The sequence below is a fragment of the Phodopus roborovskii genome, unplaced genomic scaffold, assembly GCF_943737965.1.
Source record: "Phodopus roborovskii unplaced genomic scaffold, PHOROB, whole genome shotgun sequence".
NCBI classification, from domain to species: Eukaryota; Metazoa; Chordata; class Mammalia; order Rodentia; family Cricetidae; genus Phodopus; species Phodopus roborovskii.
This window is the reverse complement of record NW_026125052.1, coordinates 34,931,452-34,958,612: the sequence shown is the minus strand read 5'-3', so window position 1 is coordinate 34,958,612 and position 27,161 is coordinate 34,931,452. Positions and strand designations below refer to the sequence as shown.

The following is a 27,161-nucleotide window of genomic DNA, read 5'->3' as shown; positions in this document are numbered from 1 at the left end:
CACCTACCTATCACGGTGTCACCTTTAAAGGGCATTCTGGAAAGTGACAAGTTCTTTATTAAAACACACACTATGGAAAAAAGAAAAAACATTATTTTCAAAAAGTACATAGCCAGCACCTAACTCTCTCACCCACCTTTAATGCTGGACAGGCCATAAGCAAATTTGGCTGTCTCCCCAGATGGACACTAGGAAGAAGATACTGTAGACCTAGCCTGGACACAGAAGCCTGGGGACCCCTCTTAAAAATAATCTGTGTGAGCCAGGTGTGGTGGCACACACCTTTAATCCCAGCACTCAGGGAGACAGAGGCAGATGGATCTCTGTGGTCTACATAGTGAGTTCCTAAATATCGAAAGCTGTTACACAGAGAAACCCTGTCTCAAAAAACAAAACAAAACAAAAAAGAACCTGTGTGAACCCAGAGCACTTTTAACACTGGTGGTAGAGCATCTTAGCCCAGCTTGGGTCCTGGGAAAATGTAGACTGCCACTTGATAGGACTTAAAATAACTTCTTGGATATGTCTGTTAAAGTTTCTAGAGAAGCTTCCTCGGGGAGAAACTGTGGGCAGCACGATCCCATGGTTTCTCTCCATGAGCAAATGAAGTGGAGCATCAACATCCATCTCTATTTCCCACTGCAGCTGCAGCTGGTCTTGCTGCGTCACTTTCCCTGCCATGATGGTCTGTTCCCCCAACCCATAAGCAAAAAACAAACGCAAGAAAACTCCCCTATGTTGCTTTTTCTGATATTTTGTACTAGCAATGAAAACAATAACTGATCCATGCCTGGGGTCAGCTTTGTCTCACAAAAGGAACAACCACAACAAACCAAACAAAAATATCCACAAAGTCTCAAATGGCTGCATAGGCAGAGGGCTTGGCTGAACACCTAGAGGCACACAGGTATAAGACAGATGAGCACCTGTGGTTCAGAAATACAGAGCAGGTAAGCACAGATGTAGGGAGATGGGTACCTGAGGTCCACAGGTATAGGGCAGGAGGACATCTGGGGGTGTAACACGTAAGGCACAGGTTCATTATGGAAGCACAATTCAGGGTAGCCCCAGGCTACAATTTGTTAGAAACAGAGCAGTAAGGCCCACTACCCTCAATGATAGGTCCCAGATGGACTTTGGACCTGATGTTCTGATAATGCTAATCATCTATTAGTGCTATTGTGTTGATTTGTGACATAGAAAATAATGAATGTACCCATGGGTAGGAACACAACAGGTTAGCATGTGACTTACATAGAGAAGACAACTTAAGATACTGTACCAACAAGACCCAGCTATGACACACTTGTGCATATACCCAAAGGACGCTCAATCATTCCACAAGGATGCTTTTGCTCAACTATATTCATTGCAGCTTTATTTGTAATAGCCAGATTCTGGATTCCCTCAACTGTGGAATGGATAAAGAAAATGTGATGCATTTACACAATAGAGTATTACTCAGCTTTTTTTTAAAAAACAAGGACAAGGGCTGGAGAGATGGCTCAGAGGTTAAGAGCACTGGCTGCTCATCCAGAGGACACAGGTTCAACTCCCAGCACCCACATGGTAGCTTAAAAAAAAAGGACAGAAGGAAATTTGAAGGCAAATGGATGGAACTAGGAAAAAATCATCCCGAGTGAGGTAAACCAGGCCAAGGAAGACAAACATTGTATGTATTCACTCCTAAGTGGATATTAGCTGTAAATTAAGGATAACTATACCCAGAGACTCTGGGTAACAAGGAGGATTCATGGGGAGACACTCAGATCTCCCTGGGAGGGGGAAACAGAAGAGATTTTGTGAGTGGACTGAGGGTAAGTGGGGATGGGAACATGAGCGATCAGGTTGGGGGCGCACAGAGGGGAGAGTGCTAAGGGGAACTATTGGGAGGCATTTCAGGGTCAGGTGGAAACCAGTAGCGTAGCAGGGGAATCTCCCAAGAGTCTACAGGGAGAACGCAGCTTAGACTCCTAGCAATAGCAGATAAGTAGCCTGAACTGGCTGTCTCCTGTGATCAGACTAGTGACTGGACCAACTATCATCAGAGAGGCATCATCCAGCAACTGATAAAGGCAGATGCAGAGACCCAGAGCCAAACATTAGGCGGGAGTTCAGAAATCCTTCAGAAGAGGAGGAGAAAGGAGTGTAGGAGCTAGAGGGGTCAAGGGCACCACAGGAAGGCTCACACAATCAACAACCTGGACTCACAGGGGCTCACAGAGACTGAACAGACAACCAGGGAGCCTGCATGGGCATAACAGCCCTTCAGAGGGCACTGCTTTTAAAAATGATCATAGGAGCCTTAAGCTCTTTAGCCTGTGACTGGTGCCACCTGTCTATCCCAATGTGGGGTACTCTAAGACCACCTGTCCCTAAAGCTGCCCCACCCCTGTCCACCACAAGGAAAATGCCAAGACTCACAGTAGACCTGCCTGTAGAAACATGGCCTCTGAATGTAGACCTTAAGATCCAGCCTCCAGATGACCTCAGCAGGCTGTGAGGGATAGTATAGAGGCATGTAAAACAAATCAGAGCCCCTGAACTGAGAAATGGAGTAATTGGACACACTAGACCATGTTCAGAGCCCGGTCACATCCTCTTGGGACAACAGCAAGCCAGGGGCAGTAGCAGGGTCTCCAACAGAAAAGAACGACTACCACTTGTTACTGGGAGGCCTCGTTTGACCTCAGGGTACTCTTCCTCATACTGGGATGAAAGACAGCACCTTCTCACCCCAGACCTACCTGATTGTCTCATAAGTTCTCCTCCCAGACCCCTAAAAACAAAAAGGAACAGACAGAGTCAAAATCTTTTACACATAAAATATGAAACATCCCATCAATCAATAAATACATTTCAACAGTTTTAATTAGGGGACTTAGCCCCCACCCCCAAAGTGTGAGATACATTTTTGGAAAGAAACAAAGATCATCCTCTGGCAGTCTCTTGTCCTTAGAGCTTCCACAAGACACTTGGTCATCACTGATAAATCACACAGAACCAATCTCACATGCTGCTGAACCACACTTCACAACAATGCCAAGATGACCATCATATGGTCCAAAGCAATGGTACACTACTGTTCAGCATCACCCATCCTGCCTGCCAGAAGCTACCCAACCTGCAATGCTAGCAAGCAGGAGCCGCAAAGTGCTCAGGTGAGAAAACGGCACTGGCTTAGGAGGCTTTAGCTTCTGACCCAAGTAATAACAAGAACTGCCTTAAACAATTGGGAAGCCAGAGAATGTGTGTGCCACACAGCAGACTCTGGAAGCCAGTGCAGCATGAATACTTCTAATACCTCAGGTCACCACTGAAGTTCCCATGGGCAGATGTAGCTGAAGCCCAAGTGGAACCCCTGGCTGTCCAGTAGCATAGACACAGAACAGGAGAGGGTCTACAGCTGACACTGAGCTGTGTATGCCAGGAAGGACTCTAGTGTAGAAGAAAACATATGAAAGAAGGAGGCAGGATGCTTCTCAATCTACTCAGGCTGGAAACAATCTGTCAGTCAGGAAGGGGAGGTCATGGCAGGATCCTTACAGTGGCTGTGCATCAGAAGCAGGTTAACGATGCTCTGGATGACCAAAGGCTTTGATACAGTCTTGAAAGTGTCCAAACAAAACCAGAAAAAAAGGTAGGGGGGAGAGAGAGACAGACAGACAGACAGACAGACAGACAGACAGACAGAGAGAGAGAGAGAGAGAGAGAGAGAGAGAGAGAGAGAGAGAGAGAGAGAGAGAGAGAGAGTTCAAAATCCAGAAATGTAAATTTTAGGGAAAAAAATGGAAATTCAATGGAGTACTACCAGGAAAACATGACCACAACTCAAAAAATGTTCAAACATGAGATCATTAATGCAACTATTATATTCCTCATATAGTCTAAAAGGACAGAAGAAAATGTAAGCAGAAGGAGGAGGTGAAAAGACACAGAGAACACATGCAGAATACTTTAAAAAAAATGTTTAACCTAGAACAGCAGAAAGCAGGTCTATGATGGAACCAGGAGCTGGGGGAAGCCTGTCTACCCCAGACTTGCCAAATCTTACTAAATTGAAATTGATGAGCTTTATCATATGTAAACTATTTATTCAAAAAAGTTAAATTAAGCTATAGGATAAACAGCAGAATAGGAAAACACCTACATCTTGCTTTCCAACACGGGGATTATAATAGTGATGAGTACTCATTTGAAGATATAGCCATAGGCTAGAGTCTTCCCTAAGCCTCTCACTACCAGTAACCCTGCTAGAAAATCAGTCTGACCCAATGCCATTCAGAAACACACTGTGGATGCCAGAAACATGGGCATCAGCAGCAACCCCAGTCATCATCATCCACAGAGGGTGCCTATGATCCTATCTGGGGACTGAGGTGCCACAACTGACGCCTTGTGGCTTGCGGCAAGCTCTCCAAATAAAATCACATGTTCTTCCCAATCTCTAAACTATTTAAAAATAGTCCCCTCTGTAGCTTTCAGGAAACACTGCAAGAGTTAAATAGATTTAAAAGGTTTCATGTGTATGAGTGTTTTGCATGTATGTCTGGGCACCATCTGAAGGTCTGTGAGCTGCCATGTGGGTGCTGGGAATCAAACCTTGGTCCTCCGAAGAGCAGCCAGTGATCTTAACTGTGGAGTCATCTCTTCAGCCCTCCAAATTAAATGGTATTTTTACTCAGACCTGGGCATGGTTCAGGAACAGATTGTAGCAAAAGCAAAGAAGGAAAATGTTTCAAGGTCTCACAGAAAGAAGTGATTAATGTAGTGAGTAAGGCTTATGTGACAGGCAGTTCTGAAAGGCCCGGATGCCCAAAAGGGGGGATAATCTTAGCTTCAGAAAAGCTCTCGGGCACTGCATAGCTCACTGTGTGTACCTACATTACTACCTACTCATTAAGAAGTAGGAAGTGAGGCCTCCCACTTCAAGAGTACAGGACAGTCAGTGTTCAACCCCATATCACAAAAAGAAACAACACAGCAAGAAATGAACAGAATGGGAGAAAAACAGGGAAATCCTGTGTCTAACAGAACTCAGATCCAGAATATACAGAGCTCTGACTGCTCAACAAGAAAAGACAGATGTCAACTATTTTTAAGAAAGTGAGTAAGGGCTGGACATGCTGGTATGTGCCCTTAATCTAGCCCTCGGAAGGCAGGCAGATTTCTACGAGTTTGAGGCCAGCCTGATCTACATAAGAAGTGCCAGGATGGCTGGGGATATACAGAGAGACCCTGTCTCAAAGGAGGAAAAAAGGAATTCAATGAATGGTCACTCCACAGGAGACAGGCAGTGTTCAATCAACACAGGATGCTCAGCATCACTTAAGTTACTGGGGACACATAAACTATATTCACAAACAAATTAGAAACAATGAATACCAGTACAGTATACCACTGCAGACCACAAACATTCAGAGGCAGAGCTTGTTAGGACACAGGGTTATAGGTTGGGTGATCTAGACACGTGCCAAACCACTCCTGATATCCCCCAAGGAATCCCCAAGGTCACACATGTACACCAAGATACAAGCTGATGTGCCCAGCAGCTTCATTCCATACTATACTGAGTTGAGATGACTCCTTAAGCACACACATTGCTTCTTAGCAGTGAAAGGGAACAGAAAACAAAACAAACAAGGTTGGTGGAACCTCAGCATAGGGAAAATGAAGCAGCTGAACTGCCAGTAGAGAAGGACCAAATGTGGAGGTATATTCTTACCAGTACATGGGAGGCAGATGAAGCTTTGCAAATGCAAGGGCAACTGGTCTACAGTGAGTCCTAGGACAGCCAGGGCAACATAGTGAGACCCTGTCTTTTTTTTTTTTTTTTTTTTTTTTTAAAGGTAATTCTCAGGACTGGTGAAATAGTTCAGCAGTCAAGAACACTAGCTACTTTTCCAGAGAATCCAGGTTCAATTCCCAGTGCCCGTGCAGCAGCTGACAACCATCTGAAGGAAAGAAACAGACACCTTCCGGCCTGCTTGGGCACTGTGTGCATGTTGTCTACAGAAATACAGTCAGGTAAAACATCAACATACATAAATAAATATTTTTTTTTTTTGAGAAGGCCATAGTGGACCATAGTAAAACCCAGTCTAAAATAAAACAGAAAAATAACATACACACTAACATGGACGAATCTCAAAAATCACACTGGAAGAAAGAACCAAACCTGAAGGCTTTATATATTATCCTACCTGCACAGAATCTAAAGGAGGAAGACTACAGAGACAGGGAACGCTCAAGGTGCTGGGCCCAAGAGTCAACAGTCACCAAAAGCAGATAGGTAACACCTGCTCATTTGGGCAGGCTACAACTGTCTTCAGCCACAGAGCTCACAGGGACACACTGAAACATGCAGCTTCCAAAAAGCCCAAAGACACCAAAGAGCTGCAGCTGAGTGACAGTTGCATGCCTTCAAAGTAAACACATAGCAGTAAGGACAGATGAAGGTGAGCTGTTAGCTAATTAAAAGTACAACAAGGGACAGCAAAACAGCTCAGCATGTAAAGATGCCTTTCACCAAGCCTGACAACCTAAGTTCAATCCCTGAAACCCACAAGATAAAAAGAATGAACCAAGTCCTACAAGTTGTCCTCTGACCTCCACTAGTGCATATGGCATGTTTTACACACACACACACACACACACACACACACACAATTTAAGTGCACACTCACACATACACACAATTTAAGTGCTTCAATGAACCAGCTGTTCCAGAGAACACACATTTCCATTACACATACAAGTTTTTACTCTGTAGGCTTACCTGTAAAGATGACGATCACTAAGCTAAAATTAAAGAATGAAAAGTTAATTAAGTTATTTAGTCAAATAATTTGTTATGCTTATAACAGTGACTATATCAACATAAGAATGATATCAGTGTGACAGAGATGAACTTTTAGTTGCCAGAAAGCCAATCAGGAAGGCCAGAAGACAAAGGCCCACCCCACTGTGCCTGGTCTTGGTTAGGTGCATGATCTCTAAAGGGAAGCTGAGGCACACAGGCATGAAGAAAGAAGGTGGCCCCTCTCATGCTGGCCCACTGGTCACCACTCAGGCAGAAAACTAATTATGCCCAATGGCTCTGGTGTTTTCTGTCTCCGGAAGAAACTCAAAAGTAATATGAGTACATCTAACACTTGTGGATATTCACACAACTACTGCCAGTTCCACTAAGCTCTTTAGATGTATTTTAAACTCCCACAAAAACTAAAAGCAGGAGCTCTGTCACTATCTACATTCCTCAGAAACAGGAAGTCCTGGTGCAGAGGACACAGCAGCTCCATCCTCAGCCTCTGCACAGGGCTACCGCCCTCCACACCCTCACTTCCAACACTTAAGAATGCCAGGCTCCACTTTAAAGCAAGAAATGCTAAAACTAACCAAATAGCCTCATCACAGTCATTATGACCTAAGACAAACCATTATATAAAAAAAGGAAAATTGTAAGGAATAGAAAAATATTTACAGTAAGAAACAATAAAACCACTTAATTCCTTAGGAATGTGGAGGAATTTTAATTCCTTGAAAATATCTTGGGTTCATACTTTTTCTCTTTTATGTCATAGGTTTTGAGGCTATTTAAATCCCAGAAAAACATACATGCTTTCTTCCCATCCCTAAAATGTGCAAAATCTGGTATTAAATTTGAGGAGATTAGGGCCACAGGGGCAAAGACATAAATAAAAGGCCTTTGTTTTCTAGGTCCCTAACCCTATAGAAGGATATCCGATCCCTCAGCTGAGAACTGTTAAGGCCCACAATGAGACACTAGTACAGCCCTGAGACCCACTGATTACGATGCCACCCAACAAGACGGCTTCTGGCTGCAGAGAACAAGTCTAGCCCAACTACCAGTTCCAGATAAACCCCCCAAGAGTAATGTTGGTGGAGAGAACCCACAGAGTCATATGTCTTGGTCAACTAGAGAAGCAAATCCTGTCCAGATGGAAGGGGTTCAGAGGGATGGCACAAACCTGCTGGTGGATCTGCTTCAGGCTCTGCACTGTCTTCTCACCCAGATAGTCTGTGACTGGTCTACATAGGGAAACACAGCACAGAGTGCAATGAAGATTAAGTCGGAGCCCAGGTTCACAGTAAAGAACACACAGACTCAGAGAGATCAGCTTCTTGTTCATGCTCTCACGATCCCTGAAGATCTCCCACTTCCACCTCAATTACAGCTGTTTTGGGGACTGGAGAGATGCTCAAAGGCACTTGCTGCTAAGCCTGACAACCTGAGTTCAACCTCTGGGACTCACGGGTTGTCTTCTGTCCTCCACATGTGCACCATGGCAAACTCATGACCACACATTTCTGTTTCTCCTTCTCTCAAACAGATGTAATTTCAATATCTTATTTTTTAAATGTATGAGTACTTTTCCAGTATGTATATATGCACCATATGCATGAGTGATACCCATGGAGTCCTGAAGAAGGTATGAGAGTCCTTAGAACTGGCTGAAATTGCAAAGGTTTGTGAGCCATTATTCAGGTGCTGGAAACTGAACCTGGGCCTTCTGCAAGTGTTCTTTACTACTGAACATGGTCTCCAGCCACTAAATTTAATTTTAAAAAGAAAAAAAAAAAACAACAGGGTGGTGGTAGTACACATCTTTAATCCCATAATTTGGGAGGCAGAGGCAGGTGAATCTTAGTGAATTTGAGGCCAGCCTGGTCTACAAAGTGAGTTCTAGGACAGCCAGGACTGTTACACAGAGAAACCCTATCTCAAAAAAAACAAAAATAGGGAGGGAGGGAAGGAAGGAAAGATTGAGAACAACCAAGGAAGGTAAGATACCCACTGTCAATCTCTGGCCTTCACACATGGACAAGACAAGTACATCTGTGTACACACAAACACACACACACACACACACACACACACACACACAGCACTGGTTTCAGCAGATGGGCATCTGGGTGCTACCTTTATGCTCTGACACAGCCTTGTGATCAGGACATCAGGCCCCTGCTGACACTGTGGATGAGGTAAGTCCCCTTCAGGGTTACATGGAATCCCACAGGAGCCTTCTGCTGTCTTCAGAAAAACATCTGCTACAGTCAACCTAGCACTTAAGACTCCAGCAGAGAGTTCTACCTTGCCTGATTCACATGGTAACTCACTGAGCATGTGCTATAATGTAAATCATATTTTATACTGAACATCTGCTCTCTTCTGAAATATGTATGGCATTGCCAGGCAGAGCTATGCAGTGTCAATTACCTATGGAGCTAGAATCTCCTGTGTTTTAGGCATAACTATGTACAGTCACAACACACTGGGGATTGGATATCTACTACTTGCTAGGCAGAGCTATGTGGTAACTAATTCCAACTCCCTAGAGATCTAGTCTGCTAGGTGCTAGGCAGAGCCACACAGAGCCCAGTGCCCTGGAGGTCTGAATTCTCCTATGTGTTGAGCAGAACCATGTAGAACCTTATACTCTGAGGCCATGTATAAACCCAACAGCTTGGGAATGGCTCTCAAATATATCATATCATTACAATACACTGCTAAGAAATGTCATGGTCTATGTACCTTTTACTATAACCAAGGAAGGCAAGGCCATCAACACCAGGTACCCATTCCACCTATACAGACTATGAGCAGTTTTCTGGGGCCAAGGAACAACCAAACCTCCTTGGGGCTGATAGGCAGGAAAACGGTTCATGGACCAATCTGCTGTCACCCTGACCCAGGGAGCCACCTAATGCAACAGGAAATGACTTAAGTACAAGTTTCAAGCTTGAACCTAAGGGGAGGACAGTGATGCTACTGTGTCTATAAGATCTTACTTTTGAGAAGTCAACCGCACAGGAAATTACACAGCTCTTGAAATGCTTCATTGTTGGTCTTAACTTCTTGCTTTGCAGTTCTATTATAGATGTAGCCAATGGGGGAGGGGAAAGGCTCAAGGAAAACTTCTGCACCTACCTTTTCATCTTTTTCTTTCTGGGGTTTTTGTTTTGTTTTGTTTTTCACAGACAGGGTTCCAGCTGTTATGGAACTCACTCTGTATAGATGTCTGAACTCAGATCTGCCTGCCTCTGTCTCCCAAATGCTGGGATTAAAAGAGTATGCCACCACTTACCCTTTCAAGTAGTTTAAATTATTAAATTATTAATCAAGTAGTATTAAATTATTAAAAGAGTATGCCACCACTTACCCTTTCAAGTAGTTTAAATTATTAAAGTGACAAATGGGGACTGAGGCGATAACTCGTCAAGAAAATATCTTGCCATACAAGTCAAACAGCCTGAGTTCAGATCCTCAGAACCCAGGTAAAGCCAGACACAGTGGTGCACTTATATGTATTCCCAGGAAGATGGGTGATATAGAACAGAGAATCATCTGAAGCACAAAGGGCAGCTAGCCTAGTGAGCAGCAAGACTGACCCCGCCTTAAACAAGATGGGACATGAGGAAGATGTCCAAGGTTTCCTCTGACCTACACACATGATCTGTGACACACAAGTGCACACATGTACACAGAAACACAGACACACACACACAGAGAGAGTGACAAATTAACTGCTCAGTGCCATTGCTCTTGTGTCTGAGTCATAGCCTTGGGATCATGATGGGAAAACAAACGGCAGAGGTAGCACAGACCCCTTATGAATGCCAATCAGCAGTCCTTCCCTGTGGTTAGGAGAGTAGTCCTAACCACTAACCGCCTCAACATAAAATGGGACCCTAAAAACACAAATGATCAACAATCAGAGCTGACAAAATCACTACTGTTTCCTAGCTTCCCAGATGGCATATCCTACCTGTTACTCTGTGAAGCCAGCTTGTATAGGGCATAGGTGACCTCTGCACAGGAGAGGATGGCGCCGTGTCTTGTGTGTAGATCTGGATTCAGCGTCATCAACAGCAGTGCCGGGAATACTGCAGTAGTCAAATTGAAGGGCACACAAGGGACAACTCATTACTTAGAAGTATTTCCTCTGGTGGTGGCAGGGTCACCACCACAGTTCCTCCTGAGCCACCAGGGCAATGTGCTAGGTCACAGCATATAAATCAGTACAGGCATGTAGGACCCCAGATGCCCAGTGCGGGACAGCTGAGAACGGCCATGTTCTGATAGGCAATGGCAGCACTCTGCCTGAGGACAGCAGGAAGATCAAAGGCCACGCAACCATAAAAGGTGACAGACACTTCCTCTCCATGCCAGCCTCTGGTGTTTAGGGAGGAGAAAGCAGAAGGGCTCCAAATTCTAAGTACACATCAATCTAGAGGCACTGACAACTCAAATGAGCCCCTGAAATCCCCCATCACTTTTAACCTATTGTTTTGTGGATGGCACATGTGCCTGATGCCACCCAAAGCTGCCACTGGACAAACATGCTGGGTGCATTTGTCTTCAAAGTCTATCCCGATTTAACCTATGGCTTACTCTTCAGCAACAGACATAAGACACCATCGTCATCCACTCTGAGAATAGCACATCATTCTGCTGTGTATGTGCACGCATGTGCACTTGCATGAGTGCTGCAGGAAGTGGTATGCACACCTACCATGAGAGGCTATGTACTCAGGTACTTGTGGGGTGAGGTTGTGGAGTGCCTTTGCAGACAGTTCTCGGATGGCCCTGAGAAGGAACAGTAGCTGTTAGTAGAGCTCACATCAGCATTATTCACAGCAGCCTTAAGATGGACACACCCAAGGATCTATCAATAATGAATAGATAAGCAAAAATGGTAGATACAGACAATGGAATATTACTCGACTAAAAAGGGAAAGGATTCTGACACCTGCTGTGATGACATGTCAATATGTAGTCAGCAGGTCAAAAACTGCCCAAGGCCTCTCTTGCAAGACTCTAAGTTAAGGATAGTTTTTACATTTTTAAGGGTCACATAAAGAGGATATATATATATATATATATATATATATATATATATATATATATATATATATATGAGAGATCTAAGGAGTTAACTGCCCCTTTAAAGAAAAAGCTGACAGCCCATGTGCACAGATTCACCATCATGTTACACTTTAAGAAATCTATGAAACAAAGAGAAAATTTCATGATAAATATGTCAAGAAGATGAAAAATTAGAAGTATATATGCATCTAAAAAGGAAGCCCCACTCAAAACACAGGAAAGAACAAGTGACATTTAGAAAATCAATCAGAGATTTCAAAAGTTCAAAAATTTAGTCTAATCCAGGGATTGCATATTTACAATGTGTTTTTTTAATGTCTTGTTGGCTGGTAAGTTAATATGAAAGGAAATTTAATTAGCCTCTGGCTGAGCAAGCCTAGGCGCTCTTCTCCAGAATAAAGATTTAATATTCTGTCTGCCTGCATGCCTGGCACATAATCTCCTGAAGGAAAGGAGAAATTTCCTGGTAGGTGGTCACAGCTAGCCCAGTGAACAACATAGAGGCTTGAGCCAGAGGCTCCTCACTCCACAGAATTCAAAGCAGACTGTACACTGCTATACAAGCATAGCATCAACCAACAAATACTTGAAAGGCCTTTGGTTCTTGGGAAGCTAAAACACAGTCCCCAGTGTCAGATTGGGTCTTTCAACCACAAAGACCCACTCGGACACTGGGATTTGGAAGGGATGCCATGACTATAATTTCTGCAGCATCTGCTCTGTGTTGGCTGACCAGGCCTGCCTAGAGATGTTTATATATCTAAGTTACACACTTGCCTTTCACTACCTATGAAATAGGCCCCAAAGCTGTCACTGTAATTTTGACAACTATCACTATAAAGTCTGCTCAGCTCTTAGGTGACAACATATAAGATACCTAAGGAGGCCAGGCAGAGCAGAATCAGTATGGAGGCGGGTCAAACGACCAGGGAGACCAGGCTATTCCAGCTGCCTGGACTGTCCTGTCCTTGAGCTATAGCTTCCCTATTATATATAACAAGGGGATTCAGATATAATTACATCTCAGAATTGCCTGACCAGCGACAGATAGTTCATTAACAAGCATGCCACACATAGAGATTGGGATTTTCATTACTTCTCAGAAATAATTATTTTAAAACAGTTTGTCTACAATGAGAAAATATACACATGAACTTATAAGCTCAATTAAACTTCTCCTGTTAGGAGGAAAGAGGGAATTTTCATAGAGTCACAAAAACACAAAACTTACCCATCCCAGTGGTTGATTTTCATAGCGACCAAGTGGTCAATCATCGGCTTTGTATATTCCTGGAAGCCAGCAATAAACACACTGAAAGGAAAACATTAAGAGCTAGAGAAAGGGACAAATATGAGCAGGTACAATGACACATATGTATAAAACTCTCTTAAGCCATGATTTTATGTATTAAAAATTAAGATTAAAATAAAGAACATGGATAAGCCAGAACCTTCATATGCTGCTCTTGAGAATGAAAACAAAAACAATTACATTCAAAAATAGTTTGACCATTCCTTCAAAAGTAAAAAGTACCTATCAGATGACCCAAACAGTCCCTGCATCTTCAGCTATTCAAGACAGGAGAGCATTCATTCAGAAACAATGCACACGGCTAGGTAGCGTACCCAGGACTGTGAACAGGAGAACACTCCATGCACGTGAGGCTAATGGAGAAGCAGACTGTCTATCTGTCCACATCACAGGCAGGACAAAGGAATGGGCTTTTTGTTTGAAGCCTGGGTCTTACTATGGGTCTACTCTGGGCGGCACAGAACTTAGTATGTAGCCTAGGCTGGTCTCAAAACCAAAGATCAGCCTGCTTCCCAAGCACTGGGATTGAAAGCATGCACCATCAAACCTGGCTTTTTGTTGTTGTTGTTTAAAGATTTATTGTTATTCTATTTAATTAGGCTTTTTGAACCCCCACCCTTTTTTTTTTTAATTACAAACATGAGTATGGTATTTACATCAGTTTCATCCCACCCTCTCCCCCCAACTCCTTCTGTCCACCCTCTGACTTCCTTACAATTTCATGACCTCTTTAACTACTAGTGGGTGGGTATGTTTAAATATACCCTCTGAGTTCATTTAGTGTTGCTGGTTTCATTTAATACACTTAAGGCTGACCACTTGGGAGCTGGATAACCTGCCAGGGGAGGTTGACTCTGGAAAAGACTGATTGTGCCTCTGTCAGCAGCCATTGATTGCCTAAAGCTCTTCATCTAGAGTTGCAGCCTATGAGATTTTCCCCATCTACATTGGAATGTGAGCTGCTGCTGTAATAGGACAGGTCTTGTTTAGGCAGTCATGGGTATAGTTTCCTGTCATACATAGAAGACATTATCTCATAGAAGATGCTCTGGTCCTCTGCTTCTTGCAATTTTCCCACCTCCTCTTCCATGATGTTTCCTGAGCCTTAGGTGTATGAGTTGTGTTACAGATTAATCATGCGGATGTGTACTTTGATTCTCTGATGCAAAGACTAACATGGGAATTTGTGGAGATTTAACTTTGTATGGAACTGTGAATGTGTGGTTTTGGCCTCTCCATACCTTCCTGAGATTGGCAGCAGCCAGCCTTTGAATGTCTTACCATTCAAGGCATTTCATCTTTGCTAATAACCTTATTTTGGACATACTGCCATGTGCTTACTCAATTTTTGTTTCTTTTGTTTAGTAAAGTTCCTAGGCAAATGTAGGCCAGTTATTTGGATTTTGTTTTCCTTATAATTTTTTAGTGCAAACAGTTTGCCAACTGTGCCTTTTTTCTATACATCACTTATAACAGCCTTATTGATGTGCAATTAACACATGTTACATGCATACAAAGTATAAAGCTTGCTAAGTCTGACAGAGGAGGACACTTAAACTGTCAGATGGGTAACAAGGTTATGAGCATACTTGTCATCTACCACCAAATTATTTTTCTGTTATAGACTTTTTACCTTTGTCTAATTTCTTTCCATTAGCATGATTATTTTGCAGTTCATTCATTTTATATGTTGTGTCAAGAAGTTCAGGAGAAAGGACTTAATGGTTAAGAACATTGCTGCTCCTGCAGAGAATCTGAGTTTGGTTCCCAACACCCATGTCAGAAGGCTATCAGCTGCCTGTAACTCTAGCTACAGCAGATCCAGCACCCTTTTCTGGCCTTCTCAAGGGCCCACACATGTATAGTATGTGCTAACACAGATTGTAACACATATACATGACTGAAAATAATAAGAACAGATCCTGTGCACCAGACCAGTCTGTTGAGTTTGACTGACCCTTAGCCTACCCACACTCTGTCTCTGTCTAATCTCTAGGCCTAGCATGGGTCAGACATCCTGTCCTCTGATCTAGTCTAGGCATTTTTGAGTTTTTTTTTTTTTTTTATTCTGATGAATAAGGCCTAACTGCTGACCAACTGCTAATCACCCTGGCAGGAAGGCTGACCGCACCACAGCAGCAGGGATATCACAATACAGAGGCACCCACAACAGGGAATCAGTGTTCAGTGGAAGAGCTCAAACGAGGAGACATACTCTGCAAGCAGTATTAATGCAAAGCACCAGCACTCAGAGCCAGGCAGGGCAGATCACAGAGACCCCAGTGAAAGTGTGGTTTCCCTGAGTGGGTACGCTCGGCACTTGCTAACTGAATAATAATGAGGGACATACATTGGGTTGCAAGTAAACTGATAAAAGTTACATGGCTGAGGGTAGAACTCACGGTGTGAAGGCTCACCTAGCAAGCTTGAGGGTATGGGTTCCATCCCAGCACCACTGGAAAATAACTCTTAGAAACAAGGTAGGGCTTAAAAACATGATCTGTAGGTGGGGTGGACCTTTCTAATTAAATGAAAAAACTAGAGCCATAAAAGCTGAAGTATTAAAACACAAAAACTCTAAAGAAAATGTCTTCTAAGGAAAAAAAAAAAGTCAAAGCAAACACAGATAAAAAGTATCTTCTACTGGTATCAAAGCAGACTTCCTTGAAATAACCAAATCCTTCAACTTAGTAAGGACATCGGCCCATAAAAAAAATCATCAGAAGCATCAAGGGCAATGCACACACAGCCTCCAGAAGCTAAGTTCAGCCCCACCATGCAGAGAATGAAAAAGAATTTAGTGTCTCTACCAAACAACTATCGAGGGCCTGCCACTGTCAAGAGCTGGAATGACTTACTGTGGACAGGGCAGGCCCTGTATATAATGGCCACAAGACCTAGGAATCTAAACATAAAGTTCTTCTGGCCCACAAATCCACTTCTGGTTTTTGTTTGGCTGCAGTGCTGGGCGTGGAACCTAGGGCCTGCATATGCTAATAAGCAAGTATACCCTAGACCATAACTTCACTTTTGATAATATTGTCATATACAACACATAAGTAAAAAGTTGTATCAACCACACAGCATTTATAAATATTGATTGGTCCTGAGGATCTACTGAGATCACAGTATCCAGATGATCTGTGCTCCCACTCAGGAAACATATACTACTTGAACAGTGGACCAGTGATGCTCCTCACATAATCAGCCAACCTATCCATATGCAAATATAAGTAGACTGAGTAAACTTGTTCTGTTTTGTTTTCAAGCTTTGGAGCCTGTCTTAGAACTCGCTCTGTAGACCAGGCTGGCCTCGACCCACAGAAATCCAACTGCATCTGCCTCATTGCTGGTGGCAGAGCTGGGATTGGCCTCTGATGGTCTGGTCTCCCCTCTCTCTGCTCCCTTCTTCTGTGAGGCACCAATTGTTTTATGCTTTTCTGGAATCCTGCCCTTCCCTGGCCCTGTGCAGGCTTTAGGGTTGCTGCCTGGTTATGGACCTGGCTATTGTGCATGCAAGGGACATGCCATAGAACTTTGTAGCCAAGGTCTTTGGTGATGTGGCCCCATTCCTGTCAGTCCCCTAGGAAAAGCCACTTATGTCTTCTCCCAGTCTCCTGGTCAGCTAGGCAATGGTGACCCACACCTTTGATTCTGGTCTACATAGCAGAAAACCTAGCTCAGAGGAACTTCCTCTGTAGTTGGAAGTTTTTGTCTGTCTTGCCTGGACCAGTTTCTCTCTGTTTCTTTGGTTATAATAAAAGGTAAATTAGATATAAAACTTTAGACTCACAAAGATAGATAATAATTTATTTTCTTTAATTTTGCCAAATACAAATGGACTAAACATTAAACTATAATTCTTGCTTGACCTTTTGCTACATGTAATTTTACTGTGTTAAAGGTAAAACCTTCCTTTTTTAATGATAGAAAAGGGGAGATGATATGGGATGTCCTGTATGCTGTGAATATGTGTTGCTTTGATTAGTTGATGAATAAAGCTGTTTTGACCAATGGCCAGGCAAAATATAGCTAGGCGGGAAATCCAGAGTTATTGAGAGAAAGAAGGCAGAGTCAGGGAGATGCTATGTAGCCACAAAAGGAATAACATGCTGGAGCCCTACCAATAAGTGACAGCCTCGTGGCAATACATAGATTAATAGAAATGGGTTAACTTATAACCCATTTCAACCAGTAATAGGTCTGAGACATTGGCCAAACAAGTATACTTTAATATTAGCCTTAGAGTATTATTTCATAAATGGTTGTGGGAACCCAGTGGGCAGGAGAGAAACCAGTACAGCGGGACCAGGAGAGACAGAGGAAAAACCTCCAACTACATCCCTCTATAACAACCTGGATCCTGCCCAAGTGAAGACTGCCACAGGTACTTACAATTCAACACCGACAGAGAGGGCCCATCCGGTACCCAGTCCCTTCCTGATACCCTTTATAGCCTACTACCCCAACACCACTTGCTCCAGAGGACCAACTTCTACATCAGTTTCTAATTCACCAGAACACAGTGCTGAACAAGCTTATTGCATTTGGGGACTATCTTAGTTGGGTTTTCTATTGCTACAATAAACACCATACCCAAAGCAACTTGTGGAGGAAAGGAATTTTTGGGCTTACACTTCCACATCTCTGTTCATCTTCCAGGGAAGTCAGGACAAGATCCCAAACAGGGCAGTACCCTGGAGGCAGGAGTGATGCAGAGCCCATGGAGGGGTGCTGCTTACTGGCTTCGACATCATGGCCTGCTCAGTCTGTTTTCTTATAGAACCCAGGACCACCGGCCTAGGCAGGCTGGGCCAGCCGGGCGTTGGTGGTGCACACCTTTAATCCCAGCACTTGGGAGTTAGAGGCAGGAGGATCTCTGTGAGTTTGAAGCTAGCCTGGTCTACAGAGCGAGTTCTAGGACAGGCTCCAAAGCAATACACAGAAACCCTGTCTTGAAAAAACAAAAGGAGAGAAAAGAAAAGAGGGAAAGGGAAGGGAAAAGAGAAAAGAAAAGCTGGGCCCTCCCCCATCAATCACTAATTAAGAAAATGCCTACAAGCTTACCTATAGCCAGATTTATATGGAGACATTTTCTTTAATTGTGGTTTTCCTCTCAGATGACTTTAGCTTATGTCAAGTTGCTATAAAATCCAGCACAGGAACTATGTTCCTACTTCACCCCATGGCTTACTAAGGCCCCACAACATGGCCCTCCGGGGTCCAGCTGGGGAGATGATACCCTGGTCAGAGGCCCTGCGGTACTAGGATGTGATAACACCTGTTACTGGACTGCCCTCATAAGACAGCAGCTGATCTGTTGCTCAGACCTGAGCATCACACAGGTCCAATGTACTGGAGAAGGAACACACTAGGGCTAGGTCACATTCTCATGTATTTTCAGTGAATGGACATAATGATATGTTACATTTTAGACTGGTGTGGAAACCTTAGCAACAAGTAGAATTTGCCAAAGCTCAACTTAACTATCAGCTATTTCACCTAACAAACTCCAAAAAAGGTCACAGAACCTCACATACAACATCCAAGCCCTAATGATCAGAGAACAAAGAACACATGGACACAAGGCACAGAGTGCTGGCTGAGGGGTAATAGCATGGGGTAATGGCATGCAGAAGAGGCAAGTTTGGTCACATTCTTCCTGGGAAAGGGGTTGATCACTTTTTTATTTTTAGTTGTTTATTTATTTATTTATTTATTTTTTAAAGTCTGTCCAGGCTGATTATGGAGAAGTGTAAATTCTGCATGGTCTGCACAGCAGGGCTGTTAGGAAATCTACCTCCAGGGTATAAAATAGTCAGGAACTTTCTTAAAAAATGTACTTGGCATGTTTCTTCCACTTCCGAAAAGCACACCCTTTTCACTTTACTATTACAGTGTGAAACTATTCCCTAGCACTTAAGTTATATAAGTAAAAACAATTCGATGTGATTTCTGAAAACAGCAGTTATGGGTATAAATATTTATTCCTTGACCTGATTTCTCAATCATCTTTCTTACGGATCTGACAATCAGATAATTACAACTCCGACACACACACAAAAACAACTAGAAGATACACAGTCACTTTGAATCCAAAATATCATTTTGAAAGACCAATACATTTGTGACACCTGGTGGGAAAGCTGTCACACAGAGGGACAAACGTAGCTGTGCTTGTGGCTATTCCCTGCATGGTACCAAGGTCTGCAGAACAGCACCAACCTAGGATGGCAACAAGGAGAAGACTGAGCAGGGCAGATGTGAAGGTCTAATCACCACACTGAAGTGTGAGCAGGCACCTTCTACGACATGTACCACTGAGCATCAAGTCGGTATGAGAACAGTTTCAGTAACTGTTCCCACTCAAGTTTCTCCTCTCTACAACTTGAGCTATATTCACACCAAGTAGACCACAGTATAATGGAGGAAGAGATGGTAGAAGCTGATGTTTGGCACCCAAGACAAAGAGACTAAACTACAGTTATATTGCACACATTAAAACTTACCTTATAACCAGGAAACAGTTAGATATGTTACCAACTGCAAAATAGTCTGCGGTAGTCAAAATATCAATTCCATAAGGGAAAGTACCCTGGAAAAAGTAAAAGTAAAGAAAAAGTGAGAAGTGGCATGTGAAATCACTGGTCACATGCACGAATCAGGGCAGCCAAAGCTGAGCCACGTGGCTCATGGAATGCCCAGCTGGTATGTCAGTGTTTATCCTGCCTGGCCACATGCTGTACTTGGTACAGCTCATTCTGCAAACCCACTGTTTCAATTTCAATGCTATGAAAGTCCTTTCTTTAAAAAGACACTGGGTCTCAACAGTGCTGACATGGCCACTCTTGGAACTTGGTCCCCCTTTCTGGTCACAAAGACAACAGTACAGCCCTCGATTCCAAAGCCTGATGGAGCAGAACTGCCAAAGGAGGGCAGGCAAGCCCCTGCCTGGCTTTGAAACCTGGAGTAGGGCCCACACCTCTCTACCTGTGACAAGGGTGAATGAGGCTGAGAGAAACAATCACTCTCAGGGCTAACAGTCAACCTCTCAGATCATCAAGGAAAGAAGCCATCAGTTCCCCAAACTCAAAAACAAGAAGCAGGCTCCTCTATTCTCCCCAACCAAGAATGCTCCTAGTGGAGCCCCAGCCCTAAAATCATCACAGGACTGGCATTCTCTAACATTATCACTTACAGGTAAAAATATACATATAATCTAGAAACTATATAAATAACTTTCTTTAAAAATGTAAATGTAGAAAAGTTGTAGCCAAATGTAGAAAGTCTTGCAGCTATTAGCCCAGAGGTGGCTCCATCCCAGTAACAGATGAGGTTCCCTATCTGTGCACAAAGCTGTCACAAGTCCGACAAGCAAAAGCCAAGAAAAGCGCCAAGCACCCGCCACATCTCACACTGGGAGCAATCTACTCACATATAAGGTGTCACCCCTCTGCACAGCCAGCTCAAAACAGATCAGAGGTATATCTATATCACATGCATGTATATGACCAGATCCAAAGAAACTGACACTAAATAAAGACATTTACAATTTGAGTCTAAATTTCCATGTGAAATCTAGGCTATTTATTACCATGGAGACAATGTCAAAAACAGTTTATTCCTCAAGCTACATATAAATGCTAATTAGTCTGAGGACATGGTGGGATGCATCACCCATATGGGATCCAGAACAGCTAAAAACACAGGCCCAAGTAAAACATCTGAGGTCTGCCAGCTTCCTGCTCCATGGCCTCTGCCCTTAGGGATACCCCAGGCACAGGCTGAGAGGAAAAGCCACTATTACCAGCCAGGGCTGGAAAACAAAGCCAGTAGAGGAAGCAACTCGTCCATGCAGACGACCTTCATTTTTACCCTCAATGCCTTCTGCACCCTTTTGCAAGCCAATCCTGGAGCCTGTTCATTAAAAATCTCACAACTTCACAAACACTACCCAGAAAACAGCCCTCCTAGAAAGACTGCCCCAACTCTCTGCCTGTGAGGAGGAGGATGAACTGAGATGCCTTATGAACCAGTAAGTCATGGGGGGGAGGGGGCGGTTGAGCTGGAGTACAGTGACTGGAGTGTGGCTCCTGGTTCAGCCACAGTGCCCACTTTATGGTGTGGGAAATGTGTCTTTTCTATCAGAGTTTAAAAAAAAAAAAGAAAAAAAGACAGAGGAAATTCAATGTTTAAAGAAATTGGTAAAGACACCATTTAGCTAGAATCCCTTCAGATAACATATTGGTAAAGTCAAGATATATGTTCAAATTTCATTCTTCCTAGCAAACTGCTGGTCCACTTTGAATTTGCCAATCAAGTAACATGAGACCAAGCTCTAACCAGTCAGTCTGTGAGGCACAGAACCTATTGCCTTGGGTTAAAAGTACTAGGAGTGCTTGCTTGCTGAATTAAGAGTAGCTTTGCAGTGGCTGGTGGTAGCCCACACCTTTAATCCCAGAATTCTGGAGGCAGAGGCAAGTGAATCTTAGTGAGTTTGAAGCCAGTCTGGTCTACACAGAGAAACCCTAGCTCAATGAACAAAACAGGGGTGGGGGTGGCTTTGAACCTTTCTGCAACAAGTTAAAACTTTTTGCTTTAACAAAATGCTTTGGATTATGTAATTATTTATCAATGAGAACCCAGACTCATACATAACAATGAGAGAGAAACGCACAGCTCAGGCAAAGGTACCACTGCAGCCTGATTCACAAGAAGACAATAGCATGTAACTGGCAGGCAAGTGGAGCTCAGGTTTGGCTGTGACCAAGGAGGAGGATGGGCAAATCTACACTGTGGTCAGCAGTATCCATATCACCCCAAAACAGAGCAAGCAATAGGCTAAGGCTCTGTCTGGTCAGGTGGCTGTCCTCTCTTCCCCAGAAAAGAACCTCAACACCCTGCACCCCAGATTTCTCACTTGAATACATGATAGCATGTAGTCTTGGAAAAACACCTGCACAGAACTATGACCCAGGAACAATCCAAACAGCCTCATGTTGGTCCTAGACATGACAACTGCCCATTGGACAATCATAACCTGCAAAGATCCTGCAGGCTACAGGAAGGGAACAGAGCACACATCCACCCCCACCCACCCACACACACACACACACAAAGACCTACATCTCCAGCAGGCCAATTCAAGGGAAAGCGTAAGGACCCCCCCCCCTCCAGAGGCAGGGGTTGACTGGGCAGCCTGTTACTTCCTGAACTATTCCAAGCATTCCGCATCCTCTACTACAAGCATATGGCTTCTGACAATATTATTGCCCCACATCCCCACGCTCCATCATCCTTCACACACAGCCTATTCTGCACACCATCCTTTTACCGTCCTCACCTGTAACATTAACAACCACCCAAGCCACCTTCTATCATGAAGCCTTAGAGCAATCATTCTTAGCTGGTGTCACTCAGGAACTCTCCTCCCTGTCCAGATTCATCTTGATAGCTGCCACTTTTCCCAGTCTCTAACCCAGTAGATCTCAACCTTCTTAATATTGCAGCCCTTTCATATAGTTCCTCCTGTTGTGATGACCCCCATTCATAAAATTATTTTCATTGCTATTTCATGTTTGCTACTGTTGTGAATTGTAATGTAAATATCTGTGTTTTCTAATGGTCTTAGGTAAGCCCTGTGAAAGGGTTATTCAACAACTCCCAAGGAGTCACGACCCATAGTTGAGAACCACTGCTCTAGTCCCTCTCCAGCCTCCCATAAGTCTGACCATACACTCCAGTGTGCCAGAATCTTACACATGAATGAATCAAAACCCTACTTTCAAGGCCTGTGATGGGTGTCAAGAGGCACAGGCATGGTTTAGGCAGCCCCAAGCACAGCTACACCACCGGTGAATATCAAGAGCAGCTGTATGGTCAAAGCTTTTGGAAGGTGAGGCCAGAACCCAGCCTCCAAATAAATCACAAGCTAGGGAAAAGCTGAGGCCTATAAAATCCAGGGACTCACCAGGATAGAGTCCTGGTATCGGACTCGTGTATAGCCCACAGCAGAATGTGAAGCCAGATCCTACCTGCATCAAACACTCATACAGGGTCTCCCAAACGGTTCCTGGGAATCAGTTCTCCCTGGTCATATTATGGTGGGTCTGGGATCAGGACTGCCATGCTTATTAGCTTGCTCTGAGGTGACACACATTCATTACCCACACCCAACAGTACAAGAAGATATGAAACTAAAGTTGTCAAGATTCCCACCTCTAAGCCTACAGGAAGTTTCAGAAATAAAGATTTATAAAGTGGCCATACCTGTCTCCCCACGTTCTCCTGGAAGGCAGCCTAAGGAGCAAAAAGAACAAACAGAACAGGTGAGTGAGGTTTGCTTCTGCTAAACATCAGAAGATAAATTCAAAACAAACACAGTACAGTGTAAATGACCCATGGCTTTACTTTTTAAATAAAAGTCCCCTTTGTTGGCTGACCAGAGCCCTGAGGGTGGTTTGTCACTGTTTTTATGTCCTGGTACTCTTTAAAACCACAGTTTAAGAATTCTATTTATAAAATCAGATACCCAAGAGTGGCCTTTCACTGGAAATACATTTTCACACTAACATCCCAGTGAAGGTCCCAGAATACAACTCTGAGAACAAACTATATACATAGGTCAGTAAGTAGAAGTCAAGTCCTAAAACATCTTTAGGAACTCCACGAACACAACTTACCACCTCCCCAACACTTCAGAGCTGCCTCCTAGAGGGTACAATCCTGTCTCCAACCAACTCTCTGAACTACCTAAGTCCTGCATGCCAGGCACAAAATCGGGACTGAAAATGTACCATGTGAACTTGAACAAAATTAAGCACTTCTAGGTAAACTCTTCTTTCCTCGTTGACAACTTTTCCTGACTCTCACTCTGTTCTACGACTGTCTGAACAAAATGACAATGAAACCTCATGCCCAGTTTATTATCCAGTGGAGTTTCAAACTTTCTCCAAGGCAACCACAGCTGAGTTCCAATCAGGATTAGAGACAGCTGTAGACACAAGCTCCATGTGGAACTGGAGTAAAGCCGTACGCGACCATGAAACATGCACCATCCTAGCAAGCAGAGGTGAGAACAGACTCGGGGAAAGGCAGTGGTGGCAGAGAAACAGCCCTTACCAAAGTAGACATTCCAACGTGAGTTGGGGGTTGAGAGCAAGCAAGCACAGGTGTACATAAAGAGAGCAAACTAAGCCACAGGAGTCTAGGATCTATGCATCAACCCCACAGGACTGGTAAGGACCAGGACAGAAATGCGGGGCATCTGCAGGACAGAGCCTCATGGTAGGACAGAGGTCTAGGTGACTAGCTAGATGCTTCCAAAATGGGGGAAATGAGATGTTTTTGCTGTTGCCCCCCCCTTAAGGTTTACTTTTTTCTTTATATATCTGCGTATTTTATCTGGTAAGACAAGGCCACATGAAGATACACAGATTAATAGAAATAGGTTAATAATTAAGAGAGTGCTAGCCAGTAAGAAGCCTAAGTCATTGGCTAAACAACTGTAACTGATATTAAGTCTTAGAGTGGCCATTTCATTAAGTGGCTGTGGGACCCAGTGAGTAGAGAGAAAACCAATCCAGTGCGACTGAGATAGATGGAGAAAATCTCCTTCGGCATGTATCCATGCATACCTAGTGCCCAGGGAGGTTAGAAACTGGATCCCTTTACTGCTGTTAGGGATGGTGTAAGCAACCTCGTGGATGCTCAGAATCAAACAGGTTTTCTGCAAGAACAGTTAGTGCTTCAGCTCCTTGAAGTCAATTCTTTTCTTGTTTCGTTTTGTTTGTGTTTTTGTTTTTGTTTGAGACAGGGTTTCTCTGTGTAGTCCTGGCTGATCTGGAACTTAGAAACCCACCTGCCTCTGTCTCCAGAACAGAGGGATTAAAGGTGAGCGCTACCACTGCCTGGTCCTTGCAGTCAATAAGGAAAGAAAGGAGGGAAGGAGAAGGGAAGAGGGCAGGGAAGGGAGGGGAAGGAGGGAGAGAGAGAGGAAGGCCAAAGAAAGGTAATATAAAGATACAATGTCAACCTAAACAAGCAGGGACGTCTTCAAAAGAAATTAAAAACTAACACGAGATTTGTGTTGAAAAACCTTGAAAATAAGAGGTTAGGTTAGACAGACAGGAAACAGAAGAACGCTGGGAACAAGTGGTTAGCAGCCTTTACACTGAAAGCACACACCAAAGACAGAGATAAACAAGACTGAAACCTCACTCAAAAAGAAGATTCCTGTGAGGAGGATGAAAACAACCACAGACAAGGGATTCGCCACACATCCAATATAAAGGACAAATATCTAGAATGCAAAAAGAACTCCCAAAACCCAGCAATAAAAAAAACTAACCATCCAATTAGACTATGACTAAGAATTGTAGAGACACATCTTACTCAGGAGGACCTAGACAGCAAATGAGCACCTCAAATAGCCTCAGCATCATCAGAGAAAAGAAAACTAAAACCACACACACACACACACATCAGCAAGACTAAAACAGCACAGTGGCCAGGAAGAAACCAGGCAACCCTTGCCACATCTCAGCAGAGATGGGGAGACCCCGTTATAATACAGCCACCTTGGGGAACAGTTAGCAGCACCCTGGAAGAAGGGACCCAAAAACTGTACTCTAGGCACACACCCTCAGAAACAGAAACTATGACATCCTGTTTCCTGTGAGCCCTTGGGTCAAATTTTGCAGCCAGTGTGAAGATCTCTGCCGTGTTGGGAGGACTCATTGTGTTTTGTTTGTTTTTTTTTTTTTTTTTTTTTTTGCATCAGCTCATGGTTTTCTTAACATAACTCAATCCTGTGACTTATACTGGGGTAGATATTAAAATGACACATTTTGTTGGCATGAGAAACCTGCCACTTCAAGCCTATGAACTCTCCCTAGGATACAGCTGTCGTGTCTCCTATAGGGATCAAGATGTATTTGTGTTCTTTTATCTTCTAAATAGCTGTGGCATCAGGCATGAATTGCCACATGGTATATTCACTGAAAGTTCAATCGTGTATGATTCAGCCCAGCTAGGTGTTACTTTACAGTATCCAATATCTTGCTTCATTCCAAAGAACACTTCACTCTTATTGGGCCAGAAAAGTCCTCTTTCAGTTCACTATGGGAATTTAGCTAAAAATTTTGAAAGGAGCTATAACTGTGCAACCTTGAAGTAATGGCTCAACGAGGATTTCACTGCTTCTTCAGAGTGGAACTAATAATGCCCATGACCACCATTCTTCACCCTTTTCAGTGGGGCATTTTGTTTTGTTTTGTTTTTTATTTAAATTAGAAACAATCTTATTTTACATATTAATCCCAGTTCACTCTCCCTCCCATCTTCCCCCACCAACCCCCCCATCCCTCTTCTGCTCCCCATGGAGGGTGAAGCCTTCTATGGGGGATCATCAAAGTCTGTGGCATCATTTGGGGCAGGGCCTAGGCCCTCCCCTCCATGTGTCTAAGGTAAGGGAGTATCCCTCTATGCGGCATGGGCTCCAAAAGTCTACACTAAGGATAAATATGGTTCTACTACCAGAGGCCCCATAGACAGAGTGAGACATTTTTTTAAACAAGAAATTTGTCATGCTGCTTATATGTAAGAATAGTTTCAGTGGTACATTTACACAATAGAGTACTACTCAGCGGGGAAAAAACATGAAATCTTAAAATTCACAGGCAAATGAATGGAACTGAAAGAAACCATCTTGAGTAAGGTAACCCAGACACAGAAAGAAAAGCATGGTATGTGGACATTACACATAAAGCAAAGGATAACCAGTCCACAATCTAAACTCCAGAGAAGCCAAGAAACAAGGAGGACCCTAAGAGAAACACATATGGGGTTCTGGAGATGGGGAAAGGGACAAGATCTCCTGAGCCTTGGCAATGTGGCAATATACAGATTAGTAAAAATGAGTTAATTTAATTGTGAGAG

At 43.5% G+C, this 27,161-nt stretch overlaps 1 protein-coding gene across 1 annotated transcript in view; it reads right to left on the bottom strand.

Moving 5' to 3' along the window:
• Tbcd (tubulin folding cofactor D) overlaps positions 1-27,161 on the bottom strand; it is a 153,977-nt gene that overhangs the window by 23,473 nt on the left and 103,343 nt on the right. Inside the window, exons 16-24 of the mRNA XM_051182690.1 lie at positions 23,493-23,522; positions 19,733-19,818; positions 13,143-13,223; positions 11,538-11,611; positions 10,791-10,908; positions 7,992-8,052; positions 6,779-6,801; positions 2,748-2,779; positions 8-70 (exon numbers count right to left, since the gene is read on the bottom strand). Of these exons, the coding sequence (XP_051038647.1) occupies positions 8-70; positions 2,748-2,779; positions 6,779-6,801; positions 7,992-8,052; positions 10,791-10,908; positions 11,538-11,611; positions 13,143-13,223; positions 19,733-19,818; positions 23,493-23,522 (568 nt within the window). The remainder of the gene's footprint in view (positions 1-7; positions 71-2,747; positions 2,780-6,778; positions 6,802-7,991; positions 8,053-10,790; positions 10,909-11,537; positions 11,612-13,142; positions 13,224-19,732; positions 19,819-23,492; positions 23,523-27,161) is intronic.